This window comes from Tamandua tetradactyla, chromosome 16, assembly GCF_023851605.1.
Source record: "Tamandua tetradactyla isolate mTamTet1 chromosome 16, mTamTet1.pri, whole genome shotgun sequence".
Classification (NCBI taxonomy): Eukaryota; Metazoa; Chordata; class Mammalia; order Pilosa; family Myrmecophagidae; genus Tamandua; species Tamandua tetradactyla.
Window position 1 is genome coordinate 10,585,778 of NC_135342.1, and position 15,272 is coordinate 10,601,049.

At 61.3% G+C, this 15,272-nt stretch overlaps 1 protein-coding gene across 1 annotated transcript in view; it reads left to right on the forward strand.

Annotated features, from left to right (window-relative positions):
• SHANK1 (SH3 and multiple ankyrin repeat domains 1) overlaps positions 1–15,272 on the forward strand; it is a 38,986-nt gene that overhangs the window by 13,245 nt on the left and 10,469 nt on the right. The window contains exons 12-20 of the mRNA XM_077130911.1: positions 507–620; positions 790–865; positions 1,296–1,322; positions 8,558–8,640; positions 8,884–9,008; positions 9,385–9,520; positions 9,704–9,784; positions 10,525–10,593; positions 10,967–11,085. Coding sequence (XP_076987026.1) covers positions 507–620; positions 790–865; positions 1,296–1,322; positions 8,558–8,640; positions 8,884–9,008; positions 9,385–9,520; positions 9,704–9,784; positions 10,525–10,593; positions 10,967–11,085 — 830 coding nt within the window. The remainder of the gene's footprint in view (positions 1–506; positions 621–789; positions 866–1,295; positions 1,323–8,557; positions 8,641–8,883; positions 9,009–9,384; positions 9,521–9,703; positions 9,785–10,524; positions 10,594–10,966; positions 11,086–15,272) is intronic.

Genomic DNA, 15,272 nt, shown 5'->3' on the forward strand with positions numbered 1-15,272 from the left:
TTCTAATCTCTTCTCCATTCTAGAGCCAGGGGGGCAGAGGGAGGCAGAGGGGGCAAAGTACAGAAGCTTGAGGGGCAAGGAGGCTGGGGGAAATGGCAGGGGCCACGGTGTGCAGGGTGGAACTCGTCCCTGCCGAGGGGAGTCAAGCCCACAGATCCGAGGAGGGCTGTGCCGAGCTGTGCCCACACCCAAGCTGTGCCAATGACCTGGGCAGACAAGGACCAATTGTGAATGTGGCCCTAACCCGTGAGGACCATGTCCTGGAAAGCAAGCCCTTCTCCACAGTGCCTCTCGGTATCCCTGGTGGATCCAGAAAGCCAGGATGCAGGAGTGACATGACTCGGTTTCCCCACCCCTTCCCCAGAGGTTTCTCGAGGATACCCCTGGGTCAGGCAGGCCCTGTGCTGGGACCCGCGAGGAGGCTGTGCAAACTGTATGTCGAGGGCTGGGTGGTGGGGGGTGGCAGAGAAACACAGAAGTGTCTCTATGTCTTGCCTCCTACCCAGTGCTTAGCATCGGGGAAGGAGGCTTCTGGGAAGGCCAGGTCAAGGGTCGTGTCGGTTGGTTCCCCTCTGACTGCCTGGAGGAGGTGGCGAACCGTTCCCAGGAGGGAAAGCAAGGTAAAGTGGGCACCCAGTTGTCCCCAGTCTACCCTAGGATTCCGCTGTCCCTTCCTTTCCCCTCCCAGAGGGGGGTGCTGGGGGACAGCTGGTAGGGTGTGGGCCTGGAGCCCTGTGGGTGGCCTGTGGTTCCACAAGTTCCACAAGGCCACCCCTTGTCCCCCTGAAGAAAGCCGCAGCGACAAGGCAAAGAGACTCTTCCGGCATTACACCGTGGGATCCTACGACAGCTTTGATGCCCCCAGGTAACGGTCCCCACACTCCAGGCGGCCCGCACCTTTGCATTCTACCCTTTTAAATATTTCCAGCACCCATAGGCCCTCTTTCTCTTCCTGCTCCTTGTAAGATTTGGTTCAGGGGTGGGGGAGCAGAATTAGCTTCAAGGGACACTGCCCAAACTCCAACTGTCCTCAGCAGCCCCTGAGACTGCCCGGCTCTGGTGACAGTGGGGTAGCCGGAAACGAAGAAGGGTGGACGGAGCTGGGTGGGGGTGCCCAAGGGCCCCGGGAGCTCAGTGTGTGGCTGGCCCCATCCCTGTGCTGCAGGAGTGTGTCTGCCCCATGCCTCGCGCTGGCGTGGGGAGGGGGGCAGGCAGGGCAGGGCTGGGGGTGGGGAGAGAGAGGGGCTCACCGACGCCTGTCCCCTCCCTGGCTGCTGGCTGGCTGGCTTCGGAAGCTTGATCGATGGGATTGGCCCAGGGAGGTGAGAGGGGAGGGGAAGGGAGGAAAGGTATCAGGCGCGGGAAGCCAGGGGCTCCCGTGGGGTGTGCAGATGTGTGCGTTGCATGATCCGGGCTGAAGTTTCCCGGTTACCCAAATGTCTCGTCACCCGGGCAAACGTCCTTGTGTGCACTCCCCAAGCGTGTCCCTGCCCGCGTGTCCCTGCGAGTGCTCATGACACGTCAGTGTGCATGTGTGGCCAGAGGCCACCCGGGCGGTGGGGTGGGGTCTCCCTGTACACGCCTGTGCCGGCGCGCGCGTCTGTCCCGCTGTCTACATGGGTGCCCTGCGGCTGTGCTCATTGTGCAGCTGGCTCTGCACATCTGTGTTTCTCTGAGACTGTCTGTGTGTCTGAGAATGCAGGCAGGCGTATGCAGAGAGGTTGGCGTGTCTGCTTACGTGTACGGCCCCATGGGTCTCTGCACACACCTGGCCCTTTCTGTGCACGTCACCGTGCATGGGCCCTGACATAGAAAAGCGTGTGCATGTATTCGCATCCGTCTGATAGATCTGGAATCTGGGACCAGGGGTGTTGGGGGGGAGGGGGTGTGGAGGAGGAAGAGGTGGCCGGACAGGGCTGTGGGGGAGGGACGGCCACCATTTGGCATCTGAAAGGTGACACCCTCCCCCACCACTCCGCCCCAATTCAAGGAAGGGTCCCCTTGTTCGTAGCATCCTTCCATTAAATGTGTCCAAACCTATGTGTCTGTGTTCTGGCCAGTGGGGATGGGTTGGGGGTGGGGTTGGGGCAGAAATGACAACATGGGGAGATGGGGTGGGGCGGGGGTGCCTCCCTGCACCCTGAGTGTCTGAGGCGCTTGACCACTGTGCGTGTTCGCCTGGTACGTCTCCGGCTCTGGGCACTGGGTGAGTATTGAGGTGCCCCACCCCCACCCCAGCCTCCCTGCCATGCGCCACCTCTTGTCTCTATGGGTCTCTCCCTGGGCGCTCTGGTGCTCACCTGCCCCAGCAGCTGTGTGGGGGTGGTCCCTCTCACCCTGGCTTCCTCTTTCCAGAACCCACTGACCCCTGCTTCTCCCCCTAGCTCTGTCCTGCCAAGTGCATCCCCCATCCCCACCCCACCCCCCACCTCCCGTTCGCCTCCCCTCCCTGTCCTGCTCCCAGGTGCTGCTCTGTATGTGGTCTGCTTCCCCCTCTCTGGGACCCCATCTGTGGTCACCAGGCTTGTGTCCTGTGGGGTGCTCTGCTCCCCATCTCTCTCCCAGCACCCCTGCTGGAGCTCGGTGGTCCTGCTGAATGCTGCCCTCTCTTCACCCTCGGGTCTTGCGTGAGCTGTGCTGTCTGTACCCACCCCCCTGGCTCCCCAACCCTGGGCTTCTTTTCAGGGGGTGGGGTGAGGGGAAGGTGTGCGCACTGCTTCGGGGCCCAGTCCGAATGCCCTGACCTTCCTTCTCGGCCCTTCCAGACTATGCTGGGGGCCTCGTGTCGGTCTGTGGTGGTGGGCTGTGTGCCCCCCTCCTGGGGCGTCTCTCGCTGGGGCGACCCTGCCCGGGAAGCGGGGCTCGGTCCGCGCGCCCCTGCACGCGGTTGCGTGGCATCTTGTGTGCGATGTTGTGCGTCCCTCTCCCGGCTCTTCCTCGCTCTGCACCTGCGCGGGAGGGCTCTGGAGGGGGGAGGGGGTTAAGGGGGGGCCCAGACCGGAAGTGCCTCCCCCTTCTCCTCCCCCCCCGCGCCTCGCCCCTCCCCCTTCTCCCGCCAAGGGGGCCCCCGCTTTCCCCTCCCGGCCCCCTTCCCCCTGCCCGGCCCCCTCCGCCGCCCGGCGCAGGACGCCAAGGGGTTAAGCCTCCCGCCCGCCTCCGGAGCTGTCCGCGGTGCTGAAGCCGGCGCCGTCCGCGGTCCTTGCGCTACCGCCGCGGCCCGACCCCGCGGCCCGCGCCCCCGCAGGCCCCCGGCATGTGAGCCCCCGGCCCTGCCCTCCCTCCCGCGGGGGGGTGCGCGCCCCCTCCCCTTCCCCCCTCCCGGCGCGGGTCAGCATGAGGCGGGGCCTGGGGGCCCGGACACGGGCGTTCGGCCGAGCGGGGACGGGGACGCGGCGGCGGCGGCGGCGGCGGGGGCGGCCGGCACCGGGACCGGGGCCCGGGCCGCGGCGGCGATGGCTTTGTCTGCGGTCGGCGGCGGTGGGGGTCTCGGGGGCGGCCCCGGTGGGGGCTCCGTGCCGCAGCCGCCCCCCGCGCTCTCCTCCAGCTGGCCGGCCTTGGGGCCCCGGCGGCGCAGCGTCTGGTACATCTACAGGTAACGGAGCGCGCCGCCCCCTGCCTTCTCAGTCCGGCTGGGCCCAGTGGCCCCCGCCCGCTGTGACGACCCTTCCCCCTCGGGGGTTCATCCTCTTACCCCAAATCGCCAACCCACCCCCACCCCTCGCCCCTAACCTCTCAGCGCTAAACCCACCTTCTCCAGCCTCCCTCTCCCTGCGACCCCTGGCTCAGCACACACAGTCCTCGGGCCCGGGGAATCTTTCCTCCACCCTATCACAGGCCCTTCCAAGCGCCCCCCCCCACCTTTTTCCTCAAGACCTTTCCCCAGCCAGGCCCTCCAACCCGCCCCCCTCACTGGGCTGGGAACCCACTCGCCCTCTGTCGCCCTTAGCACCCCCCCCTCTGGGACCCTCCTACTGGGGGCCACAGTGAACCCCCCCTCAGGCACCAGCACCTCAGCCCCCGTCCCTCTGTCCCCCTCCCTCGTATCCTCACACCCGTTTACGGAGTTGGCAAGCCCCCCCATTCATGCCCCTGTCTCCCATTCACAGCCATCCCCACCCCCCCATCACACACACATCCCGCCCCCGGCCTCCCCTCCCCTTTTGCCGCTGCGTGTCTCTGTGCGACTGTGCGTGTGTCAGTGTGGCTGTGTCGATGTGCGTGTGTGTGACTGCCTGCAGCCGTGTGTGAAGGAAACAGAGAGAAAGGTGGAGAGACGGTGGGCTCCCAGCCCACCACCCAGCTGTGTCCATCTGTGTGTCCCTGTTTGACGGCGTCTGTCTCTGTGTGTGACTTGGAGCGATGGCGCGGCTGTCCCGGGACTGCGGCGTGCTTCCCAACACCCACCCTCCCGGGCTGGGCCTGCCCCTCCCCCACTGCCCCCTCCTTGCCAGGCCCTCCGCGTGTCTCTGCCCCCCCCGTGCCCCTCTCCCTGCACCCCCCAGGTGCTCTGGTTGTGTGGGGGCCACGCAAGCCCTGGCCGAGCCTCTGATGGGGCGCTGCATCTGCATGTGTGTGTCGCTTCTCAGCATGCGGGAGGGGTGGGTATTTCTCCCTGGGGGGGGCCTCCGGACAGGCCAGGGAGATGGGAGCACAGGGAGGGGCTGACCACCCAAGGGAGTGCACGGGCTGTGGGACCCTGCGCCTGTGAGAGGGGCCCTTGGGGTGGGGGCGGGAGCAGTGGCCGCTGCTGCAGTCTCCCGGTGTAGGAGCCTGGGAACAGGAGCTGGCTGCTGAGCGCCGGAGGCCACTCAGGGTCCCCCCAGGGGTGCTCTGGGGGAGTGCATTGTGTGAGCTCCTGCCGGGCAGGGGGTCAGCAAGGCAGAGCATGCATGGGGTGCTGTGTGGGCAGCAAATATGGGGAGAAGCAGTGGAGTTCGAGGGCCCCGGATAGGGGGTTGGAAAATGGAATGGGAAAGTGAAGGCCTCACATGGGGGAACGGTGTGTGGGGGGGTCCCTGAGCAAGGATGGGGCGGTATGTGGAGTGTGCAGAGAAGCGAGATGGGGTGCAGGGGGAGTGCGGGAGATGGGAACAGGGCTTGGGGGTGGGGCTTCGGGCAGTAGAGGGAGAGCACAGAGAGAGGATGCGGGGAATGTAAATGAAACGCAGCTGCAAGTAAGAGGAGGCGGGAGGGTGTGTGGTGAAGTGAATTGAGGATGCAAAAGTAGAAGGAGGTTTCCATGGATGAGAATGAGGTGGTGGTGCGGGGGGGGGGGGGGCCTAGGCCCCTTCGGGGGTCACAGTGGGGTTACAGAGGAACAAGAAGAATGTGGGGGAAGGCCGAGGCCCAGGGAGGGGACATGGTTTTAAAGGCCTGAGGAGGTCACAGAAGCTGGAGGAGGACACTTTGGGAGCAGGAAGGCCGGGGGTGTTGAGGCCATGCGGTGTTTAAGGACAGCTGGGGAGGTAGAGGGACACCCCATGGTTAGGGGGGCAGGTGAGGTTAGGAATAGTGTTACGGGGGGCCTCAAGAGGACACTGAGGGGCAGAGAAAGGAGAGGGAGATAGAGACGCAGGAAGCTTTGGGTGCAAAAGGGCAATGTGGAAGTTCAAGGAGAGGGTGGTGGGGTGAGGGAAATGATGGATACAGCTTGGGGTTGGGTGAGAAAATCTTGGGAGTGGGGAGAGGAGAGAAGCATGGACAGAATGGGGGGCTTGATGGGGAATAGGAGAAAGAGGTGCTGTGATGACGGGGAGTGGATATTTTGGGGATACATGATCTGCCTGTGGGGCAGTCAGATCTCCAAGTTGATGCTCTTCTAGCTGGCATGATTTGAATATGTTGTTCTGTGCCTCAGTTTCCTCACCCTAAAATGGGAACGATAGCAGCTGACCCACCCCAGGGTTGGTGTGAGGACTAAATGAATAACTAAGTATAAAGCGCCTAGATCAATAGTTTGATAAGTGGTGTTTGCGTTTGTTGAGCCATGATGGATCCCGGGCTGAATTTCAGGGGCTGAGGGCCTCACTCCTCTGGCAGCTGGCGTTGGGCCAGGCCCCGATGTGGCTGGAGCCCTCAGGCACTGTGGAATGGAGGGCGCTCCTGCAGTTAACCACATAGTTTCTGGGCTGCTGTTGAAGGCTGTTGCTTGCTGTGTGACCTTGGGCACATAGCTCAACCCCTCTGAGCCCTTGTCCCTCATCCATAAAGTGGAAGTCACTGAACCTGCCTCAGGGGGTTGTCAGAAGACAACTGAGCGATTTGCTGGGTGCTTCTTCTTGGTAAATACTGGATGTGGGAATGTTATTGAACTCTACTGGGGTGGGGCGACGGGGTATTTGGAGAAGGCGTGGGGTATGGGACTGAAGTGGGAGGAGGGTGATTCCAGGGGCACGTGGGAAGATGTGGAAATGATAGGGGATTATGGGGAGAGTGAAGGAAAGAATGAAATTGTTGCAGGTGAGAGATAAAGGGAGGTGACGGGCACTGCTGGGGAGTGGGGGGAGTCTGGAGATTGGCAAGAGAGCATGGGGTTAGCAGTCAGGGCATGAAGGCTTGGAGGAGGTGGTGAGGGTATGTGATGGGGACGAGGACAGGTACAAAAGGGACACAGAAAGAACGGGCAGGGGCAGCAGCTCTGGCTCTGGCCCAACTTGGAGTGGCCCTGTTCCCTCACTCTTCAAGCCTTCTTGACCCTTCCACCTGCCTTCCCCCATCCCCATCTCTCCCCTTTAACTCTTCCCCTCCCTTGTGGCCAAGACCCCATCCACCCAGCTCCAAAGGCGGCTGGGCCCTGGGTGGAATGTCAGATCAGAGGGCGACCCGGACGACATGGGTGTGTTGACTGGATGCTGATAAATCCAGGGCACTGGCAGTGGCTGCATGTGCGTGCGTGTGCACACGTGCTAGTGAGCACGCTGAGGCGTGAGCAGGGTGGGGCGCGGACGCAGTGCCCGCGCATGTGCAGAAGCTGGTCTCCCTAGCGCAAACGTGCAGATTTCACAGTGACAGTCGCGGGGGGCCCGGGAGAATGCAGGGGTGCTTCCGGGGGCTGCTACCAAAACACCGTGGGAACACGGTAGGTAACAGTGGCGTGTACCGGGACATGTTCAGGGGGCGGGTTATGGGAATACGCTGAGATCGGAATGAGGGGGAATTATTATTGGAGCATACTGGGATGTGTGGGGGCATGCCTGAAGCATACTGGAGTATTTGTGGAGGGCGGATTTTGCGGAATCTGGGGGCAGGTAATTGGAGTGCACTAGGGAGCAGGCTGGCTTTTACTGGTGTGCATTGGGGCAGCGTGGCTATTACTGGGCTATGCCAAGGGGATCCGGGTATTGTGGGGTACTCCGGGATGGGCGGGTGGGGTGGAGCTACAGGCAGTTACTGCGATGGGTTTTGGGGATTCTTGGAGGCTGCTTAGGGCCCATGAGGGCATATCTTCTGGCCTCTCCTGGATGTTCCCATGTACCAGGAGGGGTGGGGGGTTGCCTCAGTGTTTGGGTATTCCCGTCACACACTAGGGTTTTGGATACTTCTGGAATGGAGGTGTATTTCTGAGGGATACAGCGGTGATGTCAGAGGTTTGAGCTGTTATTCCAGCGGTCCTGGGCAGATGTTGAGATGGACGGAAGGTATGGGAGTTTAATGGAAGGTTACAGGGTATGTGAGAATTATCTGAATGTGCAGTTGAGATACGGAGGTTCCACTGGGTAGCTGCATCTTACTAAAATACGCTGATTCCGTGAAGGAGACACATTTGAGGTTAGTCAGGGAATAGAGAAGTCAGCGCTGTACAACAGAACCTTCTGGGCCACTGCAAATGTTCTCTCGGGGCACTGAGCAGTCTGGTAACCACCAGCGACAAGTGGTTTTTGGGCTCATGGCAATGTGGCTAAATACGCCTGAGGAGCTCGACTTTTAAACATGAATTTCAGTTAATGAGATTAATAGCCATCTGTGCTCGCAGCTACCCCACCTGGACAATGCAGGGAGGCTCGGGGGCGCTGGGAGGTGGCCCTGAAGTAAGTGTGGCCCTCTCGACTGGACGAGTCCCGTCGAGCACACGCCATGTGTCAGACTCCGTCCTGGACACGACACGTTTGCTACCTGCAGAACTCTCCCAGCAACAGGAGAGTCTGCCGTCGTCCCCCATTACAGAGGAGGGAAAACAGAGGCCCCAGAGGTTAAGATTGTGAACTCAAGGTCACAGGCAGGAGGGGGTGGCCAGCAGGGGCTCAGGCCAGGTTGTCTGATCAGCCGGTGCTTGTCCCCAGGCCCAGGGCTGGCCCACGGTGATGGGCTCGCTGCTCCTTGCTGAATGGATGCAGGGATGGATGAATGAGTGAGTGGGAGAGAGCGAGCACACCGAGCTCTGAGGAGGAGGCCTGGCAGGGCTGCTGCGAGCATACGGAGTGGGAGAGAAAGATCCAGGGACAGGCACCCAGCACCCCTGGAGCAGGGGCTTGGGTGGGGCATGGGCTGTCTGCCTCATGATCCCTTCTCTACCCGCCCCATCCCGTTCCTCCCTCCCCCGCCTCCGCCGCCGGCCCAGCGATTACATCATTAAGGAGAAGACGGTCCTGCTGCAGAAAAAGGACAGCGAAGGGTTTGGGTTCGTGCTCCGGGGGGCCAAGGGTGAGTGGCAGCTGGGCTGGGGCTGGGAGCGGGGCTCTCTGACCCAGGAAGCAGGGCTGAGGGGTAGGGAGGTGCTGGGAGGATGGAAAGAACAAGAGAGCCCAGCCCCCCACCCCCACCCCACCCCGGGGTGCCGGTCCCTCAGCTACGGTGAGGCCTCCGTGACTGGGGTCTGAGCCCCCTCCCCTGCTCGGCCTCTCCACCCCCTCCCCTCCGACCCCGCCGGCTCCTCCCCATCTGCAGCGCAGACCCCCATCGAGGAGTTCACGCCCACCCCGGCCTTCCCGGCGCTGCAGTACCTCGAGTCGGTGGACGAAGGCGGCGTGGCGTGGCGAGCCGGGCTGCGGATGGGCGACTTCCTCATCGAGGTGAGTCTGGCTCCCCCGAGCCCCAGGGCCTGCCTCAGGCCCATCTGACCCTCCCTTTGGGACCCCTGACACCCCTTCTCCCCTGGGACCCAGGGACCCGTCCCAGGCCCTTCACCAACCACGCTAGGACCCAGCTGCCCAGCACCCGCCTTCTCCCTCGCCCCCCACTTTCTCCTGCATGTCCTTTGAAGGCCCCTCTGAAGCATCTCAGAAGAGTTCATTTCCGGGCTGTCCCCGGGTACCCACACACGGTTCTGGGGGCTCGGAGGGAGGGGGCTGTGAAGAGGTGGGGAGGGGGAGGCGGGGCCTTGGCGCCCCTGGGCAGGGCTGGCAGTGCCCCTGCCCTCACCCTGGGTCTGGGGTGCCCGGGCCGCAGGTGAACGGACAGAACGTGGTCAAGGTCGGCCACCGCCAGGTGGTCAACATGATCCGCCAAGGGGGCAACACGCTGATGGTGAAGGTGGTGATGGTCACCAGGCACCCCGACATGGATGAGGCCGCCCACAAGAAAGGTGCCCGCCCCCCTCCAGCTTGCCCTCCCCTCACCCAAGGCCGCCTGCTGGGGAGAAACTGAGGCCGGGCAGGCTCAGCATCCCGGCAGCTCTGGGAGCGCCGTGGGAGGGGTCACGAGGGCTTCTCCCCCCCCCGCCTGGTTCTGACGGCTGTCCCCCCCCCCCACCCCGTCACCTCACCAGCCCCCCAGCAGGCTAAGCGGCTCCCGCCCCCCGCCATCTCCTTGCGCTCCAAATCCATGACCTCAGAACTGGAGGAGATGGGTGAGCCTGAGGGCCACGGTTCTGGGAGGGAGTGGGGAAGGGGGAGGCGTCCCTTGAGTTCGTTAGTGTCGTTAGTGACCAGGGGTTCTTGTCCGTCCTGTCCCCCCACTCCATCAGGCCAGAGCTTGGCCTGCGTGTGTGTCGCTTGGGAGGGGTGTCCGAGAGTCTCTTTCCCTCTGTCCTCACCTCTTCTGTCTCAGCGTCCGGGGCTCTCTGGGTCTGTGTGTGCCCCTCTGGGCACCCCTCTTGGCCGGTCACTCTGTTTTCTTCCTTCATGCCCCCACCCCCACCGCCATCTCTCCTTCCACCAGCCCTTCCCCGTGCCCAGAGAGGAAGGCGAGCCCCTCCCTCCAGGCACAGCCGAGTGGACCTGGGGGGTCCCACATTCCCTGACGGAGGGAGCGGCTCGGACAGCAGACCGCCCCCACCCCCGGGGGCCCCAGGGAGGCGGGTGTCCCAGAGAGGGGGCCCCTCGCGTCCCCCTGACATCCTAACTCTTGGCTCCTCTACTGCCTCTCCCCCGGGCTAGTCTCCCCCTGGAGGAAGAAGAGTGGTGAGTGGGCACAGGACTGGCGGGAGGGCCCCCGTCCCGACCCCGCCGGCAGCCTCGCCCCTCCCGGCCCCGGGCCCCACGCTGCCCCGCTCATGCTTGGGCCACTCGCTGGCCACGCCCGGGGGCCGCGCCCGCTCCACCCGGCCCGGGGGCACCCGTGTGCCTCATCCGCGCCCTTTGCCCACAGAGTACGAGCCGCAGCCGGCGCCGGTGCCCAGCATGGAGAAAAAGCGCACGGTGTATCAAATGGCGCTGAGTAAGATGGCCCCGGGCTGCCCAGGTCCCCCCACGGTCCCCGTGCCCCCCGGGGCCGCCGTGCGCGCTCCAGCCACGACCCCATGTCCACCCGCGTGCGCTGAGCATGACCTCTCACCCGCTTCCCCATGACCTCAGCCCCCCTCCCCACGGGCTCCTTTCTTCCTTCTTTCCTTACCTGCTGCCCTCCAACGTGGCTGTCGGTCCTCAGCCCTGGCCCCTTTCCATCCTGGGGCCTGTCCTCCAGGCCGGGGGATGGCGAACCTCTTCCTGGCTCATCTGGGGCGCTCTCAGCTTCCTGCTGCTCCGTCTCTAGGCCAGGCCCAAACAAACTCATGGCACGGTCTGTCCACCCCTCTTCCGCCTCCCCCTAGACAAACTGGATGAAATCTTGGCAGCAGCTCAACAGACGATCAGCGCAAGCGAGAGTCCTGCCCCCGGTGGCCTGGCATCCCTGGGCAAACACCGGCCCAAGGGCTTCTTTGCCACTGAGGTAGGAGCCCTGGCTGGGGGAGCTGGTGGGCTGGGAGGTGAGGAAGCTTGAGGGGCCATCCTGGAGCCTCTGGGCCACTCCGGTGTAGTCCTTCTCGGAATGATGCTGACAAATGCATAAAATAAAATGCATCTGATTACAAAGAAAGCCAGTTACCCAGAAGTGGAATTATCAAAATATTCTCAAGAAGCACATTTTCAATACGGCCATCTCGGTGCCTTTCCGTCCGGCGTTAGGGGATGCCGCTTAAAACGGCTCTGGTCTCCAAGTCAAGGCGAGCACAAATGCGCGATTGCAAGACATCTGCGGCACCTGCGGGGTCAATGTGTCTGTGATTTCTGTTGGTGTCGCAGTCTTGGGTCTTGCTAAGGAGAATTGTTGCCTTCACTCTGAATCGAGCAAATGTTGCATTTCATATGGAGGACAATGAAGAGAAAGGTGTGCTATTTTCTCCCATCCCAGTTCACAGGTCCCCTGGAGTCTAGCCACGGTCCCCCTGAAGGTTGGACCTGCTGTTGAGGGTCAGATGTGGATTCATATTTCTGACTTCCTCTAACTTCCTGTGCCATTCTGGACCACGTCACTTAACTTCTCTGTCTGTTTTCTGCTCTGAAAAGTGAGGCTAAAGCAGAACCTTGCTGGTCCTTTCAGGATTTGGGTGAGATCATCTCCCAGTACAGCAATCTCTCAGCAAATGCTGGTTTGCTTCTTTTGTCCTTTTCTCTAGTCTTGGAGATGTCTGATCTGGCCCCTTTTGCAAAACACCTGTCCTAGAGTTTCTGAAATTTCACAGGCTCCAGTTCTACAGGCATTTAATCTAGCCACAGCCTCTTATTTCTATCGCTTCTTTCTCAAGTCTTCTTCCAGCCCAGCTCGAATGCCTCCTGAGACGAGGAACTCACTACTCCAGGTGTGGTTTATTCTGTATTTGGACAGATTGCTAGAAAGTTCCTCCTTTTTCAGACCCCACACCTACCCACCATGAGCATTTACCTTTCCTTTCTTGTTTCCTCCTCCTATGTTTACATCCTTCCATCCTCACTCACCCTCCCCCCACCCCCAGAGCCACCTCAGGATTCCTCAGCAAGCTTCCTCACCCCCATCCAGAGAGAACAGGGCAGGGGGGAGAGGGCATCCCCATTTGGCGGATGATGAAATGGAGTCTCGGAGGGTTGAGTTGATTTGTCTGAGGCTTCTCAGCAAGGGGCAGGTCCTCTCCCTTCCCCCAGGGCTTCTCAACCGGGCGTAGCGACATCGGGCACCTGAGAGGCCTTTACTGTGGGGGGCCAGCCTGTGCATGGGAGAGTGTTTAGCAGCCTCCCTGGGCTCCCCCTATCAGATGCCAGTAGCACCCCCCTCTGATCAGGACAACCCCAAACGTCTTCCGACTGCTTTCTCCCTCTCCTCCTCCTCCTGAATTTCCCTCCCCATGTCTGCAAACGTCCTCCCCAGTGTTTACATTTTGCCCACTGTCCTCTGGGGGCTAAATCACCCCCAGTTAAGAACTGCTGCCCCACACCACACTGAGTTTTAAACGATTTTCAGCCCTGGGTTACCCTAGGTGGACATAGATTCTTTCATTCATTCAGTATTTATTGGAGGCCTGGGATGTACCCCCAATAACTTCATTTCTTTGTGCCTCTCTCCAGTTGCTTTCTCCCTCTCCACCTCCTGAATTTCCCTCCCCATGTCTGCAAACATCCTCCCCAGTGTTTATATTTGTTCCCATCCCAAGAAACTCTAACACAGACAGACATGGATTCAAATCCATTTAACTTCCTGTGTCACTCTGGACTCTGTTGCTTAATTTCTTGGCATCTTGGTGGCCTGCTCTGTAAAACGGGGCTAAGCTTACAAAATGGGAGATTTTAACTCATCCCCAAAAGACACACTTTTGCGTACAGCCTAAATGGGGTGCAGGGAGACCCACAAGTGTCAGTGGACATCAGTGCCAACACCAGGCGGATCCATCTAGGGCCGGGTGCCTCTTGGGCCTTGTCCCCCAGGACTCTGCTGTCTGTCCGTCTGTGCTCCCCTCTGTGTGGCTTTGCCTTTCTCAGCTGCGGTCTCTGCTGCCCGGTCACTGACACCCTGAAGCCTCCCTTGCTTTCCCCACCACCACCCCGGCTCTGGGGGCTGCTGACTTAGCCTTTCTCCTCACTCCGCTGCTCCTTCTGGTTCTTTTCATTCTTCCCTCTGGATTGCATGCTCGGCCCCGTCTCCCTCTCCTGGAGCCGCTCTGGTCCCTCCGGTTTAGTGTCCACCAGGACAGCCTTACCCCTGGCCTCCTTGGGTCCCTAGTTCTCCAGTTGCTCAATTTCCCCTCCTTGTCTCCCAAAGTCTCCAGGCTTTGTTTCTCTGCCCCCCTGTCTCCCCACCTCTGTCTCTGTCTCCCCATTTCTGTCTCTCTGTCTCTCCCTGTCTGTTTGCCATCTGGCTCTCCATCTCTGTCTCTCACTCCATCTCTGACTCTCCCCATCTCTGTCTCTCTCCCATCTCTGTGTCTCTTCCCATCTCTGTCCCCTGCCCTCCCCCCGCGTCTCTGTCTCACTTCCCCGGCCTCCTCACTCCCTCCCCTCGGGCTGGCTCCCTCCAGCTCTGCCCAGCTCCCACCCCCACCCCCCCGGGGCGCACCCTCTGGGCCCTGAAGCCCAGGCCAGGTGCAGGGACCTGAGCCCAGCCTGCAGCCCACAGGAGGAGTCTGCCCGGCAGCCGGTGACGTCACTGGCATCTGGCACATTCTGATTGGCCACCCCCTTTGAGGTGGAGAGATGCCCCTGCCAGATGCTGACCGAGGTCAGCCTGTCCCAGCCTGAGTCAGTCCCTCGTCAGGCCTCCCCTCCTCAGGCGGCATCATGTCTCCTCGGACACTCAGACCCTCCAGGGCACACTCCTCTTCTCTCCTAAACCTTTTCGGCCGGTCTGCCAGGACTGCCAGTCCCCTCCCCATCCCCCTGAGCTCCCCGCAGCCAATCAGAAACCCCCAGCCTGCCTTACCCTCCAGTTCCCCGACGCCCCACCACCCCCACCCCACAGCCCCCAGTCACCCCGACCCTTCCTGGTCACCCTGACCCTCCTCTGTCACCCTGAGCCCTTCTGCATCTGTCTGACTTTCCCCCGAGGCCTGGCCTTCTGTGTACCTTCGGTCCCCTTTCCAGCGGGGTTGCCTCTCCCTCCTCTCTGTCCTCCGTGCCCCCCTCACCCCAGGCAGCATGCTTCCCTCGTCTTCCTGCCTCCTCCTAAGCATCCTGTGACCCGCCCTCCCCAGCCTGGGCTCTGCTCCCTCCAGCCTTCCTGTGCCCCCCAGCAGCCCTCACAGCCTTTCTGACCCATTTTATTTGATCCTATGATTTTACTAAGCACGCTGGTCCATCTTCTGCCATGTCCCTCTCTTCTCGTCCTTACTGACTGGCTGATCTAAGACCCGACCGTTCTCCCCCTGTGACCCACAATCTTCTTTGCCATCACGAAGTGTGTGTGTCGGGGGGGGGGGGGGGGGGGGGGGAACCCAGCCTAACGCACAGGCTGGTTTGAGGATTCAGCGAGGACACGCACATAAAGCGGCTGGCAAATAGTTGTTTCCCTCCACTTCCCACTTCTTGTGTTCCGCACCACTGCACAATTCCTGTTTCCTTTTGTGGGTTCTGCTCCCTAATGGCACACACATCATTAACAGATGCAGGTCAGGACAGAAAACCAAGCAGGTTGAGGCTCAAGGAGAAGGAGAAGGAGAAGGTGAAAAACGCCTAGCAGATTTGGGAAGAGTCAGGCAAGCTGAGAAGCATCCCGTCTCCCCCTCCCGGAGCTGCTCTGGTCTCAGTGTTTTCACGTCCGCCAGGACAGCCTTCCCCATGGCCTCCCTGGGTCCCCTTTCTCCAGCTGGAGAATGGGGGACGTTGGTCAAAGTGACATTGTTCAGGAAACACCTCCTAGTGCTGATCGCTGGGGATGTTGAAAGGAACAGGACCGGGGTGTCACTCTCCAGTGCTCCCCTATCCTGCTGGGGTGTCTTATGCTGCCTCCTATCAGACCTTCATTCTCCAAATATTTATTGAGCATCTACTATATGCTGGGCCTGCTGCTGGGGTCTGGGGCTATAGGAGCGAACCAGTCAAACAAAGTTCACTTCTCAGAAAATTTGCATTTACATTTGGGGGGAAACGTAGCAGAATTGGATTCTGCTACGT